At 40.8% G+C, this 22,554-nt stretch overlaps 1 protein-coding gene and 1 long non-coding RNA gene across 2 annotated transcripts in view; one reads left to right on the forward strand and one right to left on the reverse strand.

The window, feature by feature from the left end:
• LOC121645600 overlaps positions 1-22,554 on the reverse strand; it is a 42,747-nt gene that overhangs the window by 8,662 nt on the left and 11,531 nt on the right. Inside the window, exon 2 of the long non-coding RNA XR_006011455.1 lies at positions 13,666-13,721. This is a non-coding gene — a long non-coding RNA (uncharacterized LOC121645600). The remainder of the gene's footprint in view (positions 1-13,665; positions 13,722-22,554) is intronic.
• LOC121645574 (C-C motif chemokine 22-like) lies at positions 13,070-13,956 on the forward strand. Its single transcript, XM_041994074.1, has 3 exons — positions 13,070-13,160; positions 13,267-13,393; positions 13,583-13,956. The coding sequence occupies exons 1-3, from the start codon at positions 13,097-13,099 to the stop codon at positions 13,728-13,730; spliced, it is 339 nt and encodes a 112-aa protein (XP_041850008.1). The 5' UTR covers positions 13,070-13,096; the 3' UTR covers positions 13,731-13,956.

A 22,554-nucleotide genomic window follows, 5' to 3' on the forward strand; every position in this document is an offset into this window, starting at 1 on the left:
CCCTGAATGTCCCTGAATGTCTCAGGATGTCCCTGAATGTCCCAGGATGTCCCTGAATGCCTATAGCATAACTGGAGAGAAATGTGCTAAATATAACTGAATGTGTCAGCTATAAGTTTCTACACCGTGCACCTGATGTGGAGGGCGTGAGACCGGCCAGTGTGAGGCCTGCAGACTCATAAACATATAAAAATCTGTTGGGACGAATGTTTATTAAAGCTGTGATTTAATAAGTTTATGCACGCGTGCTGCCAGACCGCGATCTGAACCAGCCTGCAGACAGGAGTCCAGTGGTCTTTACTTTAACACATTGTTTGATTGTTAGATGTAATTCTGGTCACAGACGACGTTTCTGAATCATTTTATTTCCTTTCATTTGTTTAATAAGGATTTAAATCATTTAGAACCAGTTTTATATTCTGGTGTAATATTTAGTTGCTGTTCCTGATGAAGATGAAAACTGATGCCGTGTTTTAATAATAATAATAATTATATGTTTACTGGAACGGTGAAGTTTTAAAGAGGTCGTGTAGACGTTTCATGATTCCAGTTAGAAGAGGTGAAGCTTCATTTGGAAGATAAACAGAAAAACAAGCTTCCATTTCTGTCCAGATGTCACAGAAGGCTGCAGAGACACCAGGAAGTGAAACGGGAATCAGTTTTATACGCTGACTCGGATATTTTAGATTTGTGTTTAAGTTTCACATCCTCACTGCGAGCGGGTTACCCAGAACTTCCTACCAGTCTCTTCCAAAAACTTCTCCATGTTCACCTCCGTCAGCTGATCCTGGGACAACCTGGGACATGCTGATGCATTCAGGGACATTCTGGGACATTCTGGGACATTCAGGGACATTCTGGGACATTCAGGGACATGCTGATGCATTCAGGGACATTCTGGGACATTCAGGGACATGCTGAGGCATTCAGGGACATTCTGGGACATTCAGGGACATGCTGAGGCATTCAGGGACATTCTGGGACATTCAGGGACATGCTGAGGCATTCAGGGACATTCTGGGACATTCAGGGACATGCTGAGGCATTCAGGGACATTCTGGGACATTTAGAGAAATTCAGGGACATTCATGTACATGTCCGGGTGTAGCTGTCCAGGTGTAGCGGTCCAGGTGTAGCTGTCCAGGTGTAGCTGTCCAGGTTTAGCGGTCCAGGTGTAGCTGTCCAGGTGTAGCTGCTAACTGCTGGGATAGACTCCACGTCTCCAACAGATAAACATGTTTTACCTCCATCCTGACTCTGAATTTCCTAAAGAAGCATTTTCCTCTAAGTTCATGTTTCTCTCCTCTAGTTTCAAACAAGCTCTGGAAACATCATGGAAGGAGATGATTGATTGATTGATTGATTGATTGATTGATTGATTGATTGAGATTTTGTGACTATTGAATATTTATTAAGATGATTATTATTATTGCTACTATTATTTTTATATTTATTATCATTAATAAATCAAATAATAATCAATCAAATAATGAATAATTAAATTATTCACATATTTTAAATTTTAAACATGTACTAAATTATATTATTATTAGTGCTAATGAAATAATCACTAAATAATATTTAATTTATTTATTTTATTTTATTTTATTTTATTTATTTTAATATTTTATATTAAAACTTTCAATAAATATTTTTATTATTCATGACAATAAAAATCCAACAATAATAAAATTTTACGCAACCATAAAATACTTTAAAGCTGAAGTGAAACTTTCTCTCAGTTTAACAGCTGAAGCTGAACTTTAATGAACCGCGACTCTGATGCTGGACCTCTTCCTCCCCAGCAGCTGTTTTACCCAGAAACCCCTGCGGCTGCATCACGTGACAGGCCTGCAGCGCCGAGCCAACATGGCGGCTGCAGATCAGCAGCGTTAACACTGCAGAGGAAAATGATTCAAAACAAACAAAGAGCAGCACGAGATGCAAAGAGAACAGACTGAAGACAAAAAAATAAAGAAAAGAAGCAAGAAGCTCAGAAAGTAAACGAGCAGGAAACAAGAAAAATAACGATGAAGAAATAAAAAACTTTATTGTCCCTCCTGAGATGTTCTGCTTCATGTTTCAGAATCCATTCAGACTTTAGGTTCAGGAGATGATGATGATGATGATGATGCTGCTCATGAAAAGTCAGAGGCTCAGTGTCGCCACCTGCTGGACACAAAACTTCACTGTTGAACTCGTCATAAAGACTTGGGTGTAATTTTTTTCTTTCCTTTATTGAGTGTTTCCAAACAGAATGTTTACAATTTAAAACAAGTACAACATGCAAAATATAATCACACAACGATCAGAAACAAGAACATAGAAACAGAAAGAGAAAATGAACAGAACAGAGCTCAATGAGATATTTAGAAAGTTTGCAGATGAGCGGTTTCAGGCAGCTTTAAGTTATTTCAACGCTCAGACTTTTTAAAGGGAGAAAAAGAGGATTTCATTTCATGTGTGTAAAACTTTCATTAAGTCATCAGTAAGTTGATGTTAAATGATTCCTTCTTAGTGGAGTCAGAGTTTCTAAATCTAAGGTCAGACTCAGAAACCCTCCCTCAGATGTTTCTTCAGATCTATCTGAAAGTCGGAGCAGAAGTCAGACACATGCACACATCAGACGTTCCACACTTTCAGTCATTTAGGAAAAAATTGCACTTTTCACTTAAACCAGGATGTATTTATAAATGAGACAGTTAAGAGAATATTGTAGCGGTTCCATAGTGGTTATGTTAAGAGCAGTGTTATTTGCCCATGGTTCTAGCTAATGTTACAGGTGTTAGAATGTTTGAGGGGAAAAGGAGGGGGAGTAGTTTTCTTTTTTTTTCTCTCTCTGGGTTTTGGGTGTACGGCATGGTTACGGCCAACAGTAACCGTTATTCAGAGCAATAAAGCTGTCATTCTCGGAGAAATTTCCACCTGTCCTTTACACGTCCAGCAGGACGTTACAATATTTATGCGTCATTTTGAAGAGCAGCTCTTTAACCTTGCTGCGCTGTATGAGTGTCCAGCGAAGAGCAGATCTCCAGGTTCCCGCCTTGTCTGGTCCTGCCTCCGTCCTGGACTAGACAGGATGAAACCAGATTTCTCCAGTGACCATAAACCAGCCTTGTTAAACAGTAAATCCCACAGAGGCCTCGCTCCGTCCGGTGTTCAGCTGTGTTACTGGCATCCTGGGGCAACAGTCTGACCACGTCTCCATGACAACTCAACCCCTCTGGTTTCACTGGCAACCCAGCGAGATGAACCCTTCCCATCTGGAACCCGTTCAGGATCCAAACTGCACCCCTACTGGGACAGATGCTGCAGCACCGCAAAGGACAAGAAAATAAAAGTTCTGCAGTTTATTTCTAAGTTTGATTTCCAACAACTCATTTCTATTCTTTCCAGGTTCCTCTGTGTGGAGTCAAACCTACAGAGCCGTACCCCCTTTATCTAAAGTTCATTATGGTTAATAAAGACCCAATAAAGTACTTATAAATATAAATATAAATGGCAGCAAAACATATCTTAACTACACATTCACTTATTTTAATATAAATACATGAGATATAACCCTAACCCTGGTAGCTGAGATTCTGGACTTTCTGTGGATACCACACATGTTTATAGTTACATCTACAGACCTGATGCTACACCCGGAAACCAGATGTTAACCCTTAACTCCCGGTAGCGGAGGCTGCAGGTGCAGAGGTGAAGCTAAACAGTCAAGCTAAGAATGAAAGTTTAGAGAATTTATATCCAGAAATGTGGATAATGAAGCAGTGAAGCTGCATGGATGGAAGTTATTGTGCATATTGTGAATATTTCTCTCTCCTCACCATCTAGAAGCTGTGAGATTCTCATCCTGCTTTCTGTCTGTTCACCTGATGCTGATATTCATCACATATTGTTCCTTCTGTGTTTAGAAGGAAGCAGCTTCACAGCTTTAAATCCATCCTGCTGACTTTTTACCTTTTTAGTTAGTAAATCCTGAACATTTCTTCTTTCTCATAAATATGTGGTTTTATACATGAAGAAATATTTTAACTGTTAGCGTTTAAAGAGAAAACTGCTGCTAAACCTGTTTATGTGTTTAGTGCAGGGGTCTGCAGCCTTTCCAATCCAAAGAGACATTTTTCCCTCAGCCAGCTAAATAAAACTCCTTTAGAGACGCAGATGTTACCAGACTTTTCAAAAAGGAAACTTAATATATATTTTTAATAAAGAGCCACCAAAGGATGTTTGTAATTTTTTAAAGAACCACATTTTTATTTCTGTTTTTAAGGTAAAGCAGGATGAATTTAAAGCTGTGAAGCTGCTTCCTTCTAAACACAGAAGGAACAATATGTGATGAATATCAGCATCAGGTGAACAGACAGAAAGCAGGATGAGAATCTCACAGCTTCTAGATGGTGAGGAGAGAGAAATATTCACAATATGCACAATAACTTCCATCCATGCACCTTCACTGCTTCATTATCCACATTTCTGGATATAAATTCTCTAAACTTTCATTCTTAGCTTGACTGTTTAGCTTCACCTCTGCACCTGCAGCCTCCGCTACCGGGAGTTAAGGGTTAACATCTCGTTTCCGGGTGTAGCGTCAGGTCTGTAGATGTAACTATAAACATGTGTGGTATCCACAGAAAGTCCAGAATCTCAGCTACCAGCTCAGTAAAACCATTTCTATCACCAACAAACACAGTTAGGACAACAATAATTAACACGAAAACACATGTAAACACAGATGAATACGAACAAACGGCTCCTCTACTGAAAGCTCACATCTCACAGATTCCACAGCTGGAAGTTTCATCTTAATATGACCAAGATTCACCGAACCAGAGGCAGAAGAAGACCCGGTTTATGCTGCACATTTGTAAAAGTCAGAAAACATGTCTTACCTTTGCTGTCTTGCCTAAATTAAAACCGCATTTATTAAAAAACAAACAAATAAATTAAAAGTTTCTCTTTGTGTTTTGGGAGCAGTTTCGCTTCCAAAAATCACGATGTTCAGCTATCTGCATTTTGACAAAGAGAAACTTTGGTTCTTCTTTTTTTGAGACCAGACAGACAGAAATCGTCTCTTCATGTTAATAAACCTGCTCTCTCCTGGTTATATCAGACGCAGATACATGTATATATATGTATATATATATATATACATATATATATATATATATATATATATATATATATATATATATATTCTCTCTTGCTATTACTGGACATTTTCATTTTTCAAATGAGGAAATTATAGCTGTGTCCCAATTCAGGGTCTACACACTTCGAAGTCTGCTTAACGTTGGTGAAATGGGACAGCCTACCTAGTCTACAAGAATTTCCCATAGCAACAACACAGGACGTTGAATCACTTAAACCTCAGAAATTACTCGTAGGAAACGTCAGTAGACGCTGAACACGGAGCGGCAACACCAACAGTAAAAAAAAAAAAAAAAACGGTTTGAGGCTCTGTTGTTTTCCAGCCGGTACACACTTCATTAATCCCTTAAAAGTAACTGAATATCAAATATTACCGAATTGTAATGTCACCATTTAACAAACATGCTTTAAATGTACTTGGTTTTGTAACGTTTATACTAAAGTGTAGTTAAAAAAAACGAACTTTTTTTTTTAAATAAAACTTTATTTAAACTTAATACGACTCTTCTGAGGTTGCTGATTCGCCACCGTCCTGTGCGCAACGAATTGTGGGAGAAAAGAGGCCGCGAAGGATGCATCACCAGCAGCCTTCGTTTGGGGCCAAACAAAGTGTGGATTTGAAGGGTGGATTCGGAGGGTCCTTCAAATTCTGTGAAATGGGACAGTACTTCGCGCACCGCGATGACGTATGTGGCCGACGAATCCGCACTTCGAAGTGTGCAGACCGAGAGGCGCGCAAGATGGCGCTGTGAGCAGAGGTGTTTTTGCGTAGCTGAGGACGGGCATGAGGAAATCTCGAAAACTCTTAATTCTTTAATCACCGTTGCACAGCAAAACAAAGGTAAATGATATTCAGATGAACATTTATATAACTTAAATTATTAACGGATCGTCCCTGGCCAAAAAACTCAACTCTTCAACTGCTATCAAGTTTTCATCGGCGCTGCTAGCTAAAATGTTTTCACAAGATATGCTTGCTGCTGTGGAAGACATGGAGTCAGACCTCGCAAAAGAAAAGAGAAGAATCAATGAAACTCATTCATACGCTTGTAAAGCGACAAACGGAGGAGATTGTGAGTCTTATCCGAACACTCCCAGTAAAAATCAAAGCGCTAAGAAAATGAAAAGTTCATGTGCAAACACCTGCTCTCCCGCCATTAAAGAGCCGAGCCTGAGTGAGGTGCAAAACAACATCGTACAGATCCTCTCTGGAAAAATCAACGAAAGGGCTGATCAGCTTGAAAAGATGGTTATGAAAAACTCAGCCGAAATTAAAAACATAAGCGAAGCTCTTCATTCAATCCATAATGAAGTTATGGAACTGAAGAAAGACAACGATGCGCTGAAAAAAGAAAACATGGAAATAAAAAAGAAGACAGAAGATTTAGAATCAAAAGTTAATGAACAGGAAAGATACAGCCGAAGATGGTGCCTACGCCTACACGGAGTAGCTGAAAACTCAATGGAGAACGTAAGAGTCAAAGTCAGAGAAATCTGCAATGCAGTGGTCCCAGAAGCGGAGAGGAGCGAGGTGACTGCAGCAGTGGACATCGCTCACCGGCTTGGTCGTCTTAAGATGGGAGAAGGAAGAATCACAAATCCACGGCCGATCATCATCAGATTTATATCGAGAGCAGCCAGAGATCTTACATGGAAACACTCAAAACAAAATGACTTTTTGAAGAGCCGTGGTTACTACCTCAAGGAAGATCTCACCGCCAGTGATAAAGCAGCAAGAAGCCTCCTATGGCCAACAGTGGAGAAGGCGAGAAAGGAAGGAAAGTCTGCTTTCTTCAGCGGTGCAAGAGCTTTTATCGATGGCAAAGAGGTGCAACCTGGCCAGAAGTAAATGTATAAAAGTACAAAACATGTTTCGTTTAAATCACAGCAGTTAGAAATTCCGTTAAATATGCTGTGCAATTGTTATTGTTAAACATACAATTGGCGAGATCCTTATTGCCCTTACAGTAAGATTACTCTTTATCCTAACAAACCCGATTCATATTACTTTTTCCTCTTCGTTCTTTAATGTCTCTTTCTATGTGTTCTATTAATGCCAGGGGTTTACAAAACTTAATTAAAAGAAAAGCAGTTTTTCTCTATTGTAAAGGAAAAAACGCAGACTTTTATTTTATTTAGGAAACACATGCAGATTCAAAGGATGAATCTTTTTGGAGAAATCAGTGGGGTAATGAAATATGGTTCTCTAATAGCAGTAATCGATCAGCAGGGGTCGCCATCCTCAAGGATAGATTTAAAGGTCAGATTTTACACAGTATGAAAGATACATCAGGAAGATGGATTATCTTAGTGGTTGATCTTGAGCATAGCCAGTTTATTTTGATCAACATTTATGCCACCAACATACAAACACAATACTTTTTCAAGATATAGAGTCAAAAGTTAATCAGCTGTACTCAATCTATCCATCAGCTAAAATAATTTGGGGAGGAGATTTTAATACTGTCTTGGATGAAGGTGCAGACAGAAAGAACACAAACACAGACGGTGCCCTCAACCATTCATGTTTACGAATGGGGCTTGTGGACATTTGGAGAAAGAAAGACCCTCAGCAAAACATATACACTTGGAACAATAAGAGCTTCTCCTCACAATCACGGATTGACTTTTGGCTTATTTCTAAGGACCTTAATGATCTGATCACAGATGTTTTGATAGAACCAGCTGTTTTAACAGATCATAAAGCTATCTCTATCAAACTTGGCCTTACAACAAATTGTAGAGTCAAATATAACACTGGTTATTGGAAACTCAACAACTCATTACTGAAAAATGAAGATCTTAAATTAGAATTAAGCAGTATTATAGACAAATATTGGAGTCTAGCTTATAATTCAGGTTCTTATGGCCACTTTTGGGAGCTAATGAAATATGAAATTTGTGTAACTACTATTAGAAAAGGTAAACAGTTGGCAAAATTAAAAAGAGAGAAGGAAGATAAAGTTATCAAAACAATTGTAAAACTACAAATGGAATCAAATGGAGCTTTGACTAATCAAGAAATATTAAACATGAATTTATTACAAAATCAATTAGATAAAATTTATGAGGACAAAACTCGAGGGGCGTTTATTAGATCACGACGTAAATGGATTGAGCAAGGGGAAAAAACACAAAATACTTTTTTAATCTAGAGAAAAGAAACGCTGAATATACAACACTGGGCGGGTTACTAATTAATGGTATATTAACGGATAACCCTAAATTAATTTCTCAGCATGTTGCACAATTTTATAAAAAATTACACTCTTCATCCCACGTCACTTCTCCCATTGAACCTTTCTTACAAAATATATCACCACATACTAATAAAATAGATGATACATTCAAAAAGTCCTGTGATAAACTTATATCTTTACCTGAAATACTTGATTGTATTAGCAGTCTTAAAGAAAATAAATCCCCCGGAAATGATGGTTTGACAGGTGAATTTTATAAAACCTTTTCTTCCAAACTTAGCCCTTTCTTATTAAACATGTTTAAAGAATCAATTGAAAAGGGTGAATTTCCAAACACACTAAAGCAAGGTGTAATTACATTAATCCCAAAACCAAACAAAGACAGATTACACATAGAAAACTGGAGACCTATTAGTTTGCTTAACAATGATGCCAAACTATTTGCCTTAATTTTTGCTAAAAGATTAAAACAAGACTTACATCAAATAATAGATGAAGAACAATCTGGTTTCATGCAGAAAAGACATATTAGTAATAATATTCGTCTGATACTGGATATGATGGATTATAATAACTTAATACCCGATAAAAGCTTTATTTTGTTTATTGACTTTTACAAGGCTTTTGACACAATTGAACATCATTTCATCCATAAAGCCATCTCTTTTTTTGGGTTTGGAAATTATTTCCAAAAAGCTATTCAAACACTATATAACAACTGTAGTAGTTCAGTTAAGTTAATGCATGGTACATCAGAAAGATTTAATATACGACGTGGTATTAGACAAGGCTGCCCAGTGTCCCCTTTCTTATTTCTGTTAGTTACCCAAATAATGGCTTCTCATATTAAACAGTCTCCTTTATTAGGAATTAAGGCCGTCGGTAAAGAATTCAAAATTTGTCAACTGGCAGATGATACTGCAATTTTTCTGAGGGATAAAAATCAGATTTCCAAAGCCATAACAATTATAAATGAATTTACTAATGTTTCAGGTTTAAAAATGAATTTAGACAAATCTGTTTTATTTCCAGTTAAATCTTGCAATCTGTCTGTTTATTGTGGGATCCCAGTTAAAGAAAAAATTACTTATCTAGGTGTTGTTATTTGCAAAGATATAAAACAGCGACACATGCTTAATTTTAATCCCATTATTGATAAAACAAAGCAGAAATTAAATTCGTGGTTGAGGAGAGATGTCTCTATATATGGTAGGGTGTTACTATCTAAAGCTGAGGGTATTTCTAGATCTGTTTATATCTCACTATCACTATGTGTCCCAACACAGGTTATTAAAGAGTTAGACAAGATACTATACAATTATATTTGGAGGAAAAAGCCCCATTACCTTAAAAAAGAAGTTATCAGAGGGAACAGAGATCAGGGTGGACTGGAGGTCCTAGACTTTAATATATGGAACAACACATTCAAAATTAAATGGATTATACAGCTCTTAAAGAACCCCAATAGCGTCTGGAATGCTTTTCCTATATATTTATTTAACTCAGTTGGTGGCATTAACTTCTTGTTGAAATGTAATTTTTGCATGGACAAAATCCCCATTAAATTAGCTGACTTTCATAGACAGGCTCTCTTAGCTTGGTCTTTGTTATACAAACATAACTTTAGCCCCCTCAGGTATTATATATGGAACAACAAAGATATATTGTACAAAAATAAATCACTATTTAATCACTCGTGGCTTAACAATGGAATTTTGCTGGTAGGTCAACTTGTGAATAAAAATGGCTTGTTGCTATCGTACTCAGAATTTCTGGATAAGTTTAGGATACCAACCACACCAAAGGAATATGCTATTACTTTTGATGCTATTCCCACTGGTGCCCTTCAGTTTTTTAGAAACTGTAATATCACAGACATTAATGTTAGACAAACCAATCAAATTTTTATTGTAGATGTTGACATTATTTCTAAACAATGTAGCAACAGACTAATAAGAAATTCTTTGAACTGTTATACACTTTCCGCAGCAAAATTCTTTTGGTCTTCCATTGTTAATGAATTATATTGGGAAAAAGCTTGTGGTATTCTTAACAATAAATATGTATTAACAATAAAGTGAAAGAAGTATGTTTTAAAATTTTACATCGAATTTACCCTGTCAAAGAAGTTTTAGAAAGATTTAAATTAAATATAGATTATACGTGTGATCTCTGCAAACTAAACAAAGAAACCATTTTCCACCTTTTTTTCCATTGTACACATTCTCTCTATTTTTGGTATAACATGCAATCCTTTATAAATAAAAAATTAAATATTAATGTACTATTTAATGTATTTGATGTATTACTATACTATGTAAATGATAATCTTGACAAAAATGCCATCCATGCAATACAGATTCTCATAATTCTTGGAAAATACCATATTCACAAATCTAAGTGGTCTGGATCAAAATCCTCCTTTGAACATTTCACCTCTGAACTGTATCAATACGGACTCATTCTGAGAGACGTGGAGAACCGAAAAGCAGCAAGGACTTTTAACATCCTAAAAGAACTCACCTGTATATAAACTGTTTAAACTGTATATCTTCCCCCTGACAGTTATGTTATGTTCAATGTATTGTACGATATGTTAAATCATAATAAAAAAAAAATAAATAAAAAAAAAAGTGTGTAGACCCTGGATTGTGACACACCTAGTGTTTGCCTGTATAAAATGTTTTCACTTGTAATAACTCTGAAAAAGGAAAAATGCACAAAGAGCCATAACAGACTTTTATTTCTTATTTATTTAATGATTAGTAGGCAAAAACAAAAAGGTTTTGTTAGTTCATCCATCCATTCTCTTAGTCCATTTTGGCTGGAGCCTATCCCATTTTTAACAGGTGAGAGGCAGGTACACCTGGACAAGTCACCAGTCCATCACAGGGCCAACACAAAATGAGACACACACACACACAGACAAAGCTAGGGAGAATTTAGAGTGACCAGTTAACCTAACATCATGTCTTTGTATGGTGGGAGGAAGCTGGAGAACCCTCGCATGCACGGGGAGAACATGCAACCTCCACACAGAAAGGCCACCACCCTCCAGGTTCAAACCGCCCCCCAGCCGAGGCTCGAACCAGCAACCTTCTTGCTGAGAGGCTGTGTTGCTAACCAATGAGGTCATTTAAACAAGTTTTTAATAAACTTTGAACCAGGCCGGCCCTCAACTTGTTCCAGTTTTTTCATTTTAGCCTGCCGTGTGTGTGGTTTGACCCCCTGCCCTATTGTTTATAGTAGCTGGACATAATTTAGCTTAGTTAGCTCTGATGACCTGGGGGAAACGTTTATAGCTAAATATCTAATGTTTCCAGACTGCGTGGTAAAACTGGGTGTGTTTTCGAAGTCACAGTTAAGTAAGGAATAATGCCCGACGAGGTGTCCATGATCATAAATTAATGGACGACGCGGAGGCGTGAACCGTCCAACTGTTCAATTTTTTCTTTGATCGCTGGTTTCAGAGACAAAAACAGCCTGAACAACATCATTAAAACATTTTCCAGGATTATTGGTGTCCAGCTGAAAGATTTAGAAGCTCTGCATTGAACTAATGAACAAATGCATCATTGGTCAGCGTGATCATATTCTGTCACCGGGTTTTATGACACACAGCAGAGTTAAACGTGGTAAATGACACATTTTTATGGCTGTTTATTTCACATTTATAAACTCCAGTTATAAGTTTTGGGAAACTTTCCCATTAAATCCGTTGGGAAAGTTGACATAAAGTTTCATCTTTCTTGGAACTACAATTATAAATCTCACAAATACTGAACATTAATTAATTTTTTCCATTTGGACGTTTATCAGCTGCAGACCTCAGACTGACCCGTCCTGATGTCCTCGGAGCGCTCAGCAGGATCGTTCATGAGAATAAAGCAGGAAGTGAAAGTAGACGTCATTCACTAACTTCCTCCACAACCAGCAGAATCCCAGATCTGCTTCCATGTGCTCTGCTCTGGAACTGAACGAGGGAGTTTCTTGGTCTCTGTGCTCCAGTGGTTTTGCTTTCAGACTTGGTCCAGTTCCAGCAGAAAGATTTCAGATCATCTCCGTAACATCAGAGTCTCTGAAGGTGACGCTGCTCCTGAAGCCAGGCAGCAATTCCCAGCTGGAAAGAAGGAAAATCTGTTGGTATCTGACTCACTTCATCCAGACACACCATGAATATCTCTCACCATGAAGTCCATTGTGGTCACATGACCCTCCACCAGCTGTCCATGGCTGCCTGAATCAAATTCTCGGTGCCCAAGGGTTGCTGGTTCGATCCCGGCCCGGAGAGCTCATGTCGAGGTGTCCCTGAGCAAGACACCAAAGCCCTAATTGCTCCTGGTGGGTTGTGGTTAGCGCCTTGTACGGCAGCTTCCACCATCAGTGTGTGAATGTGTGACTGTGACATACATGTAAAGAGCTATATGAATACACACCTTTTACCATTCAGGTCCCTGATGCTGCGTTTCTTTGAGGTTCGAAGGCTTTTAGAAGAACTTCCTCTACAGAGAAAATGTGATGTTTTTAACAAGTTTTCTCTGAAGGCAGAAAAACCCTGAATGAGAGAGAAAAGAGAAGCAGCAGCGGAGGAGGAAGAGGAGGAGGAAGAGGAGGAGGAAGCAGTTGTTTCTTAGAACTGGACTCAGTGTGAATGAGATGATGTGGAGCTGTGAGCTGTATATAAACCCAGCAGGTCAGACCAGTCCTGCACACTTCAGACCATCATTATCCATCCATCAGAAACCATGAAGACTCTGGTGATTCTCGGGCTCTTGACCTTCATCTGCCTCCTGGGTGGCAGCTCTGCCGGTGAGTGAATCATCTGGTTTCATCCGTCAGGAAGCGTGAGTCCAAGCTGTGTGTGCTGAGCTGTGTGTGCTGAGCTGTGTGTGCTGAGGTGTGTTTTCATCCACAGCTCCACCCGGTCTGCAGCTGATGTTCAGGGAAGGATGCTGCAACACATTCAAACGCATACCAGTTCCTCGGGACAATGTGAAGCACGTGGCCACATCACCGAGCGACTGCAGACACAAAGCAATCATGTGAGTCCACACAGGAGGCCGCACACACACACGTTGCATCCACACAGAAAATATCACCATAGCAACCTGAGAAATCTTCCATCATGGCTGCCCCATCAGCTCTGCATGGTCTCAGACAGAACCGATCCAGCAGGAGCATTAATGAGAGCTTCTGGAGGTCTTACCTTCTACGTTGTTTGTTTTCTGCAGAATCACGGCTGTTAGCGGCAGGAAGTTCTGCACTGATCCCACCTGGAGCTGGGCCACGAAACTACTGGAAGACTTCCAGAAACCTTCACACCCCTCAAACACTGAAGTCCCAGAGCTTCACAGAAACCAGACCAGAAACCTTCCATAGAAAAGATGTTGTATTGACTTTAATGAGAACGAATGATGGAAATGTTTCTTCTTCTTGCCTCAGTGTGTTGGTGAGAAACATGTTGCTGTAATATTTCAGACAACCATCATTCCTCTTTGTCCTCATGTGCTTTACAGTTCCCACTTTCTGAATAAAAACTCTATTTTTCTACTTCTTGTTTTGGACTATATTTATGTTGACAATAAAGTTCTGATATTTAAAAATGCTTTGAACTCGTTTACATTTTGTGCCACTGATTGAAAGTTTAATGCTCCCGTCTGCTGCCAATAACCCAAAATGAGAAAATTAAAAGGTTCACATAAACTTTAAAGCAACACGATATAATTTTCTGACCTTAAAAAGGTGTTTCTGACTCATTGTGATGGGACAGTGACATTTATTATGTAACTGGTACATATTAAGGGAGGTTTGTTGTTTATCTGGTGAGAAGTTTGACCTGAAACCAGCAGGACTTCAGACAATTACAATGAAAGCATCTCTGAAGGCTCCTGACTCTCATCCAGATATGAATAAATTTCTGACGCCCGAGCTGCTGTCATTCCTTCATGCTGCTGCAGGTGAATATACAGAGAACGTCTCCACAGCGGAGCAGCATCTCCAGGCTCAGTGGAAACCGCATGTTGGCACACATCACCAGCAGAGGGCGCTGAAACTCCACCACATGGAGGGGTTTCATCTCAGACCTTCAGTTCATATATGGGGTGTAAAATGTAAACATTTAGATTTAAATTTATCATATAAAGCCTTTAGTTCAGTTCAGTTCAGTTTATTTGCCATTTGCAGTATTAGAAAAAAACCACATTGGAAAACAGTTGCAAGAAGCTCAAGCATTTTCCACATATAAACAGACAAAACATAAAACACAAGCCTAAATAGACACACATAGCTTGATCATAAGAACACATAGATGCCAGTAATATAATAAAACAACAAAAAACTGAATAAATAAGTAGCAATAAAAAGGCAATAAAAGCAATACAATAAGGTGCTTGTTCGAGGTATTCAAGGTGCATTGTTCAAAGCCTCCACAGCTTGTGGAAAAAAGCTGTTAGCATGGCGAGATGTAGTGCATTTAACAGAGGGGAGGAGGTTAAACATCTCGGAAGCAGGGTGGCCAGAGGGATCCCTGATGATCTGCAAAGCCCTGGTTAAAAGTCTGAACTTGTAGGAGACCTCTAGGACTGGTAGGTCACAGCCAATTGTCCTGCGAGCAGAGCGAACCACTTTGTTTAAAATTTTCTTCTCTTTCACAGTGAGATTACCGAACCACACAGTAATAGAGCTGGTAAGAAGACTCTCAATACCACACCGATAAAAGTTTAAAAGAATAGTTTTGTTTGGAGTAAACTCCCTTAGTTTCCGTAAAAAGAAAAGACGCTGGCGAGCCTTTTTAGCAATGTTAGCGGTGTTTGAATGCCAGCTTAGATCCCTGGAGAGAGTCACACCCAAAAACTTACATTTCTCAACCATTTCTACCTCCGAATCATAGATGACAATGGGCAAATTGTTTTTGCCAAGACTGAAATCAATAACCAGTTCACAGGTTTTTTAAATGTTCAGAACAAGGTTATTTTCTTCACTCCAACGAACAATGTTTTCTACCTCTGCACGGTAATGTGATTCATCATTAGAATTAATAAGTCCAATAAAAGTGGTGTCATCTGCATATTTAACAATCAGATTGTTGGGGTGGGTAGCAGTACAGTCGTATGTATACAGAGTAAAAAGCAAGGGACTTAAAATACAACCCTGAGGAGAGCCAGTGCTCACACAAAGTTTTTCAGAGACACAGTCATTGATTCTGACCTTCTGTGGTCTACAAGTTAAAAAGTTTAAAATCCATTTACACATGGCATCGCCCAGTCCGAGAAATTTCAATTTGTGAATGAGCTTCACAGGAACAAGAGAATTAAAAGCAGAACTGTAATCTATAAAAAGCTTTCTCGCATAAGATTTTCCTTTATCCAAATGATCATAAACGGAGTTCAAAGCAAAAGAAATAGCGTCTTCAACGCTCCTGTTTTGTCTGTATGTAAACTGGAATGGATCCACAGACACAGGAATCTGACCTTTAACGTAGTCCAACACCAGACGCTCGAAGGTTTTCATTAAGACGGAGGTTAGGGCCACAGGCCGATAGTCATTAAGGCTTGTCACAGGTGTCTTCTTAGGCACAGGTATTATCACAGACTTCTTAAAACTGTGTGGCACTGTGCAGTACCTGAGTGACATGTTAAAAAGACGAGTTAAGACAGGAGCAAGTTGCTCTGAGCACAGCTCAAGAACACGAGGAAGGATGCCGTCCGGGCCAGGGGCTTTCCTCACCTTGGTCCTGGACAAGACTCTCACAACATCCTGCTGAACAACAGTAAAACAATTCTGCTCAAAGCAGAGAGAGGAAAGGACAGCACACTCATTATTTTCAGTTTCAAATCTGCAATAAAACTGAATTAGTTCATTTGGGAGAGAGGGGTCAGAAGCAGTACTGTTCCCTCCTTTTGTTTTCCAGGAGGTGATGGTGTTCAGACCCATCCACATGCGGCGAGGGTCGTCCTCTTTAAAGTATCCCTCTATCTTGTCCCCATAAGTACGTTTTGCAGCTTTGATTGACCGCTCCAATGAATATCTGGCCTGCCTGTAGGCAGCAACATCACCAGATTTAAAGGCCACAGCTCGTTCCTTTAGTTTCGTTTTCACATCATGGTTAATCCAGGGTTTTTGACTGGAATGTTTTTTAATAACCTTCTGTGAGATACAACAGTCTGTACAAAAGTTTATATATCCAGTCAAGACATCACAGTATTCATCCAGGTCTTCTGACTGGAAGACAGACCAATCTGTGGCATCAAAACAACCTTGTAGTTGAATTTCACTCTCTGTAGTCCAGCACTGTACAGTACTTGTTGTTGGCTTTATTTGTCTGCTCCTCTGGATGTATGTAGGAAGGAGAAGAACAGAAGAGTGATCAGATTTGCCAAACGCTGGTCTGAGAGTGGAATGATAAGCTGACAGTGATCTAAAATCCGTGATCCTCTGGTAGGGTATTTCACATGCTGGTAATATATGGGGAAGACATTCTTAAAATTACTGTTATTAAAATCACCCGCTACTACAACCGCTGCATTAGGATGAGAGCTCTCATATCTGTGTAAGATGTCACTTAAGTCATTGAGAGCAGTTGAAGTGTCAGCCCGTGGATGTATGTATACCGCACATAAAATCAACAATGAAAACTCTCGAGAGAGGTAAAAGGGGCGGCCGAACCTGACAGGGAGATAGAGGAAGAGAGAGAGAGAGAAAAAAAAAAAAAAAAAAAAAAAAGGGAGAAAAGGACAGGATTAAAATGTGGAAATAACAGTTGTCTATGCTGCCCAGAACATATCACAAAAAAAAAAACAACAACATAAACTACCACAGTACTACATGATACCGAAAGAAAGATAGAATGATGATAATATAAAAAATTACAATAGTCATCAAACGTACCTGCAGATGAAGGTACCAACACACAAACATCAGCTACATCTAGTGAGAAGCGGATGGAGAGACGAGCACGTTTGTGAGCATGCACGTGTTAATATGCATGTGTGGCCATACAACAAGGAGGAAATGTGTACCCGCAAGGGGGCCGCGATCACGCCGCACCCCGAAGCATCAGCGGGGGACAGGGGGAGCCCGAGGCCCCAAAGGCCAAGCAGATCCACAGAGTACCAAGCCCGGGACAGCCAAAGCAGACAGAGCAGCGGCCCACCCGGACCAGAGCAGAGGGGTCCCCAGACCGGAACCCCCGGCGCGACGGGGCAGGGGCACCGGGCAGCCCAGGGCGATGGCGAGCAGGCCCAGCGGGCGCCGGGCACTGTGGAGCGGGCCGCACGGAGGGCAGGCGCCCCACAGGCCCAAGGGCCACCCTTTCCCCCCAGCAAAGCCCCACCCAGGAACCCGACGGGGCCCGACCACCCCAGGCAAAACCACCGTGGGCCACGCCAACCCAACACCAAGGCTAGGCACCCCAGGGACAAGAACATGTCCGCAGGTCCCCCCCCCCCCCCCCCCCCCCCCCCCAAATAAAAAAATAAAATAAAAAAAATAAAAAAATAACCCTCTTTACCCCAACCCTTACCTATTCACTACCCCCCCCGCCCCCACCAGGGGCACCCCAGGGAGTCTGGTGGGCCCCAGACCCGACCCTCTCCACATACACACACCCACACAACCACATACATTCTCCCCGGGGTCTCACCAGCCCCCCGATGCGGCACCGAGGGCAGCCCCCAGGGCAGATGGTGCCCAGCAGCACCCCACACAGGACTCCAGGCAGGCACCGAACCTCCACCCCCCGCAGCCCCGAGTGCATCCCGGGATACGAGGGCGTAGGAAGACCCCGGCCCCCCTGCCCCCCAGCCTGAGTTGTGTGTGCATGAGTATGGGCTATTTATAATGCAATTAAAAACTGGAAGGAGCCATAAGATGGTGATGGGTCCCACTGCTGCCAGGCAGCAGGACCCCCTCAGGACTCCCTCAGTGTGTGTGAGTGTGTGTTATGTGTGTAGTGCAGTACTGTTAAATGTGGTAGTGTCTAACATGTAAATAAAATCGGGGGGAGAGAGGTCACAAAGGGAGGGGATGGAGGAAGGGCCACCTCGGTGGCTCCTTTCCGCCCATCCACAGCCCATGTGCCCATCCCCCCGAGGCCCTAAATGTATATTGATGTCTAGGTTGTGATTAAAATCTAGTGGGGCGGGCAGTCACAGGGGTCCACCGGGGGATCCCGCAATGGGGACCCCCCAGCCAAACCCACCGCTTCCACCCGCCCCACAGTGCCCTATGTGTAGTGTGTGTGATGTGGGGTGGCGGGGGAGGAGAGGGGCTCGGGGAGGGGCACAACTGGGAGAGAGATCCCCGTCCCAGGCAGCCAACTCCCCAGCTGGCCGCTGTAGGCGCCCCCGCCCCCCCAAGACCACCCGAAGGAAGAGGGGCAAAGTACCCGGCCCCGCCAAGAGCCCAGAGCATGAGCGCCCCGGACGCCCACCCACCCCCGGCAGCCCACGCCACCACACCAGGGGACCAGAGAGCCCCAGGCCGCACACACGCATCCTGGTTGGGTCCAAGGCACAGCGCCCCCATCCTCCCCGAAGGAGCCCCCGGCGGGAGGGGAGAGAGCGAGAAGGAGAGCAGACTCCATCCCCACTGCCCACCAGGACTCCCGCCGCCCCCCTTCCCCCTACCCCCTACCCCTCCCTTAGACCCAACGGACACATTGTAATCCCAAGGGTACCTGCCCGGCATCGGATCAGCCCAACCCCGATGGCATGCCCAGGGCGACCAAGCCCCCCCCGAGGCCCAGGAAGGGCCCACTGAGCTGGAGGGAGGCAGCCCCCAGACCCAGAGTTAACTGATTGGTGTTTAATGGATGCCGATACAGACTCTAGACTGATGTGATCCAACAGGAGATTTCTGTACTGGTTAATATTTAGATTGTTTTTAGACTTCCAGTTCACTAGAATAGTTTTCTTTGCGATACATAAGGCTGTGAGGACCATATGTGCTTTGTTAGTGTCTATATTAATGTCACTTAGGTCACCCAGTAAACAAAGTTTTGGACATGCCGGAATGTTACATCTAACCCATGTTGATAAATCCTCACAGACCTTATTCCAGAACTTCTGGACAGGTGCACAAAGCCATAAAGCGTGTAAGTAATCATCTGCTGTGTTACCTGTGCACTGTGTGCAGATATCGGAGTGATTAAGACCCATCTTGAACATCCTTTGTCCTGTATAATGCGTTCTATGGAGGACTTTGTATTGTATAAGTTGTAAATTTGGGCTGTCTGTCATATTAAAGGCATTAAGACATATTTGTAACCAAAATGGTTGACTAGGATTGATGGATAAATCTATCTCCCATTTTGAAGTAGGTAGGGAATTTGAGTCATCTATTTTTAACATTAATCTGTATATTTTTGAAAGTAATTTGGGGGTACAGAGGTCCATAAAATCTGCTACTATTGGAGGAAGTTCCAGGTCTGTTCGATGAAGGGGGAATTTTGTGTGTATTACGGTTTTGAGCTGTTGATATTCTAAGAATCTGTTGCTGTTAATCCCATATTGTGATGAGAGTGTATTAAAAGATAAAATGTTTCTGTTATGGATAATATGTTCAAAGTATTTAATTCCTTGGTTAATCCATTGGTTAAAGTTTAGCATATTTTTGTTTAGTAGAATATCAGGATTGTTCCAGATGGGTGTGAGTTTACATGGTATTATTGAGGAGTTGGTTTTATTGAGAAATTCCCACCAGGCTGTCAGAGAAGTGCTGATGTTGACACTTTTAAAGCACTTTTGCTTTTTTATACTTAAACTGAAAAAAGGAAGATCAGAAATTTCCAAATTGTCACAAAATGTTTGTTCTATGTCTATCCACAGGTCATCTAGTGGACTAGGTTTGAGCCATTTTAGGACATATTGCAATCTATTAGCTAGGAAGTAATGTTGAAAGTTAGGCAAGTCTAATCCTCCTCTATCTTTCGGCTTCTGTAAAGTTTTTAAACTGATCCGGGGTGGTTTATTTTTCCAGAGAAATCGGGAGATGTGTGATTCTAGCGATTTAAACCAGGTAGAGGGGGGTTTCATAGGAATCATAGAAAACAAATAGTTGATTTTGGGTAGAACCATCATTTTTATGGTGGCGACTCTCCCCATGAGTGAAATGGGTAGAGATTTCCAGCAAGCAAGATCATCTTCTATAGTCTTGAGAAGGTGAGTGTGATTAAGTTTTGTTAGTTCTGAGAGCCTGGAGGGAATATTTACACCTAGGTATCTAATGTTACCTGATTTTAAGGTGATGCTGGGTAGATTTTGAAAGCTACAGTTGATGGGTAGAACTGTACTCTTAGACCAGTTAACGGAGTAGTCCGACAGTGATGAGAATTTATTAATTAGTGAGATTGTTTCAGATAGAGAGGTTTGTGAGTTCTGGAGGAATAGTAAAACGTCATCAGCATAAAGACTTATTTTATGAAATATATTTTTGGACTGAATGCCTTTAATAGCTTTATTTTGTCTAATTGCAGCGGCTAGCGGTTCAATAAATATAGCAAAAAGTGAGGGAGATAGTGGACAACCTTGTCTGGTACCCCTTTGTAGATTAAAACTTGGAGAGGTCTGGTCATTTGTTCTAACACTGGCATTAGGAGAACTGTATAAGATTTTAATCCAGTTAATGAAAGATGGGCCAAAGCCCAATCTGTTTAGAGTAGCTAGTAAATATTTCCAGTTAACACGATCAAAAGCTTTCTCTGCATCTAAAGAAACTATTATTGTTTCCAGGTTATTGATGGTAGAATAATCTATTATATTAATTAGTCTCCGCATGTTAACAGTGGAATATCTGCCCTTTATAAAGCCTGTTTGATCAGGGTGTATAATGAGAGGAGTTACTTTCTCTAACCTTCCAGCTAATGCTTTGCAAATTATTTTAAGGTCTGCATTTATCAGTGATATGGGTCTGTAGCTAGATGGTATTGTGGGGTCTTTACCTGGTTTTAATAGTACAGTAATGGTGGCAGAGTTTATGTTTGGGGGTAAGTAACCATTTTCCTTTATTTGTGTCACCATTTTGAAAAATGTTGGGGCCAGTATTGACCAGAATTCTTTATAGAACTCTGCTGGGAAGCCATCCGGACCTGGGGCTTTTTTACAGGGCATATGTTTAAGGGCTTCATGTAGCTCCTCCACTGTGAGGGGGGAATCTAAGGCCGCGACTTGTTCCTGCTGTAAACCTGGAAGATCTATGTTGTTAAGAAAATGATGGATATCATTGTCTGATGGATCTAAGTGTGATATATACAGAGTTTTATAGAAATCTCTAAAGATGTTGTTTATTGCATCTGGGTCATGCGTAATATTACCTATTGAATCTTTAACAGCCGATATGGTAGATTTTTCCTTATTTATTTTTAACTGGTTAGCTAAAAATCTTCCGGATTTATTACTGTGTTCAAATGTCTCCAAGCGTAATCTTTGCACCAGAAATTCTGTTCTCTTGTTGATTATTTCATTTAATTCCAGTCTAGCCTTCCTTATTTGGTTCATCGTTGGTTCATCTGGTGAAGCACTGTAGGCGTCCTCTAATGATTTAATTCTTATTTCTAATTCTAATATTTTTGAGTTTTCGTTCTTTTTTTTATGTGACGCAAAAGAGATGATTTTGCCTCGCATTACCGCTTTCCCTGCTTCCCACAGAACACATGCTGAGACTCCTGGTTTGTCATTGTTTTCTAAGTATATAGCCCATTCTTTTGTGAAGTAGCTGATAAAGTCGGGATCTTTAAGCAACGCTGTATTAAATCTCCAGCTTTTAGTCGGTAGTGTGATTCTCGTGTTCCTCAAAGTAAAGGAAACTGGGGCATGGTCGCTGATAGTGATGGGGTGAATCTGGGTCTCTGAAATCTCACTCACCAAAGAGCTGCTAACCAGAAAATAATCTAGCCTAGAGTATGAATGGTGAACTGAGGAAAAGAAGGTGTACTCTCTGATTTTAGGGTGATAAGATCGCCATATATCGCAAAGTCCAAAATCTTCCATATATTGTTTTACAGTGTTTGTGGATTGCCAGTTTCGATGATTTACAGTGTTACTAGATCTATCAGCTGAGCCCAGAACCATGTTAAAATCCCCTCCTGCGATCAGTGTGCTATCTGTGTGTTCAGAAAGTGATGTGAAGAAACAGTGAAAGAAGGAGGGATCGTCAATATTTGGGCCATATAAGTTAGCTAAGCATAACTTCATATTTTGAATAGATA

The sequence above is a fragment of the Melanotaenia boesemani genome, chromosome 1, assembly GCF_017639745.1.
Source record: "Melanotaenia boesemani isolate fMelBoe1 chromosome 1, fMelBoe1.pri, whole genome shotgun sequence".
Classification (NCBI taxonomy): Eukaryota; Metazoa; Chordata; class Actinopteri; order Atheriniformes; family Melanotaeniidae; genus Melanotaenia; species Melanotaenia boesemani.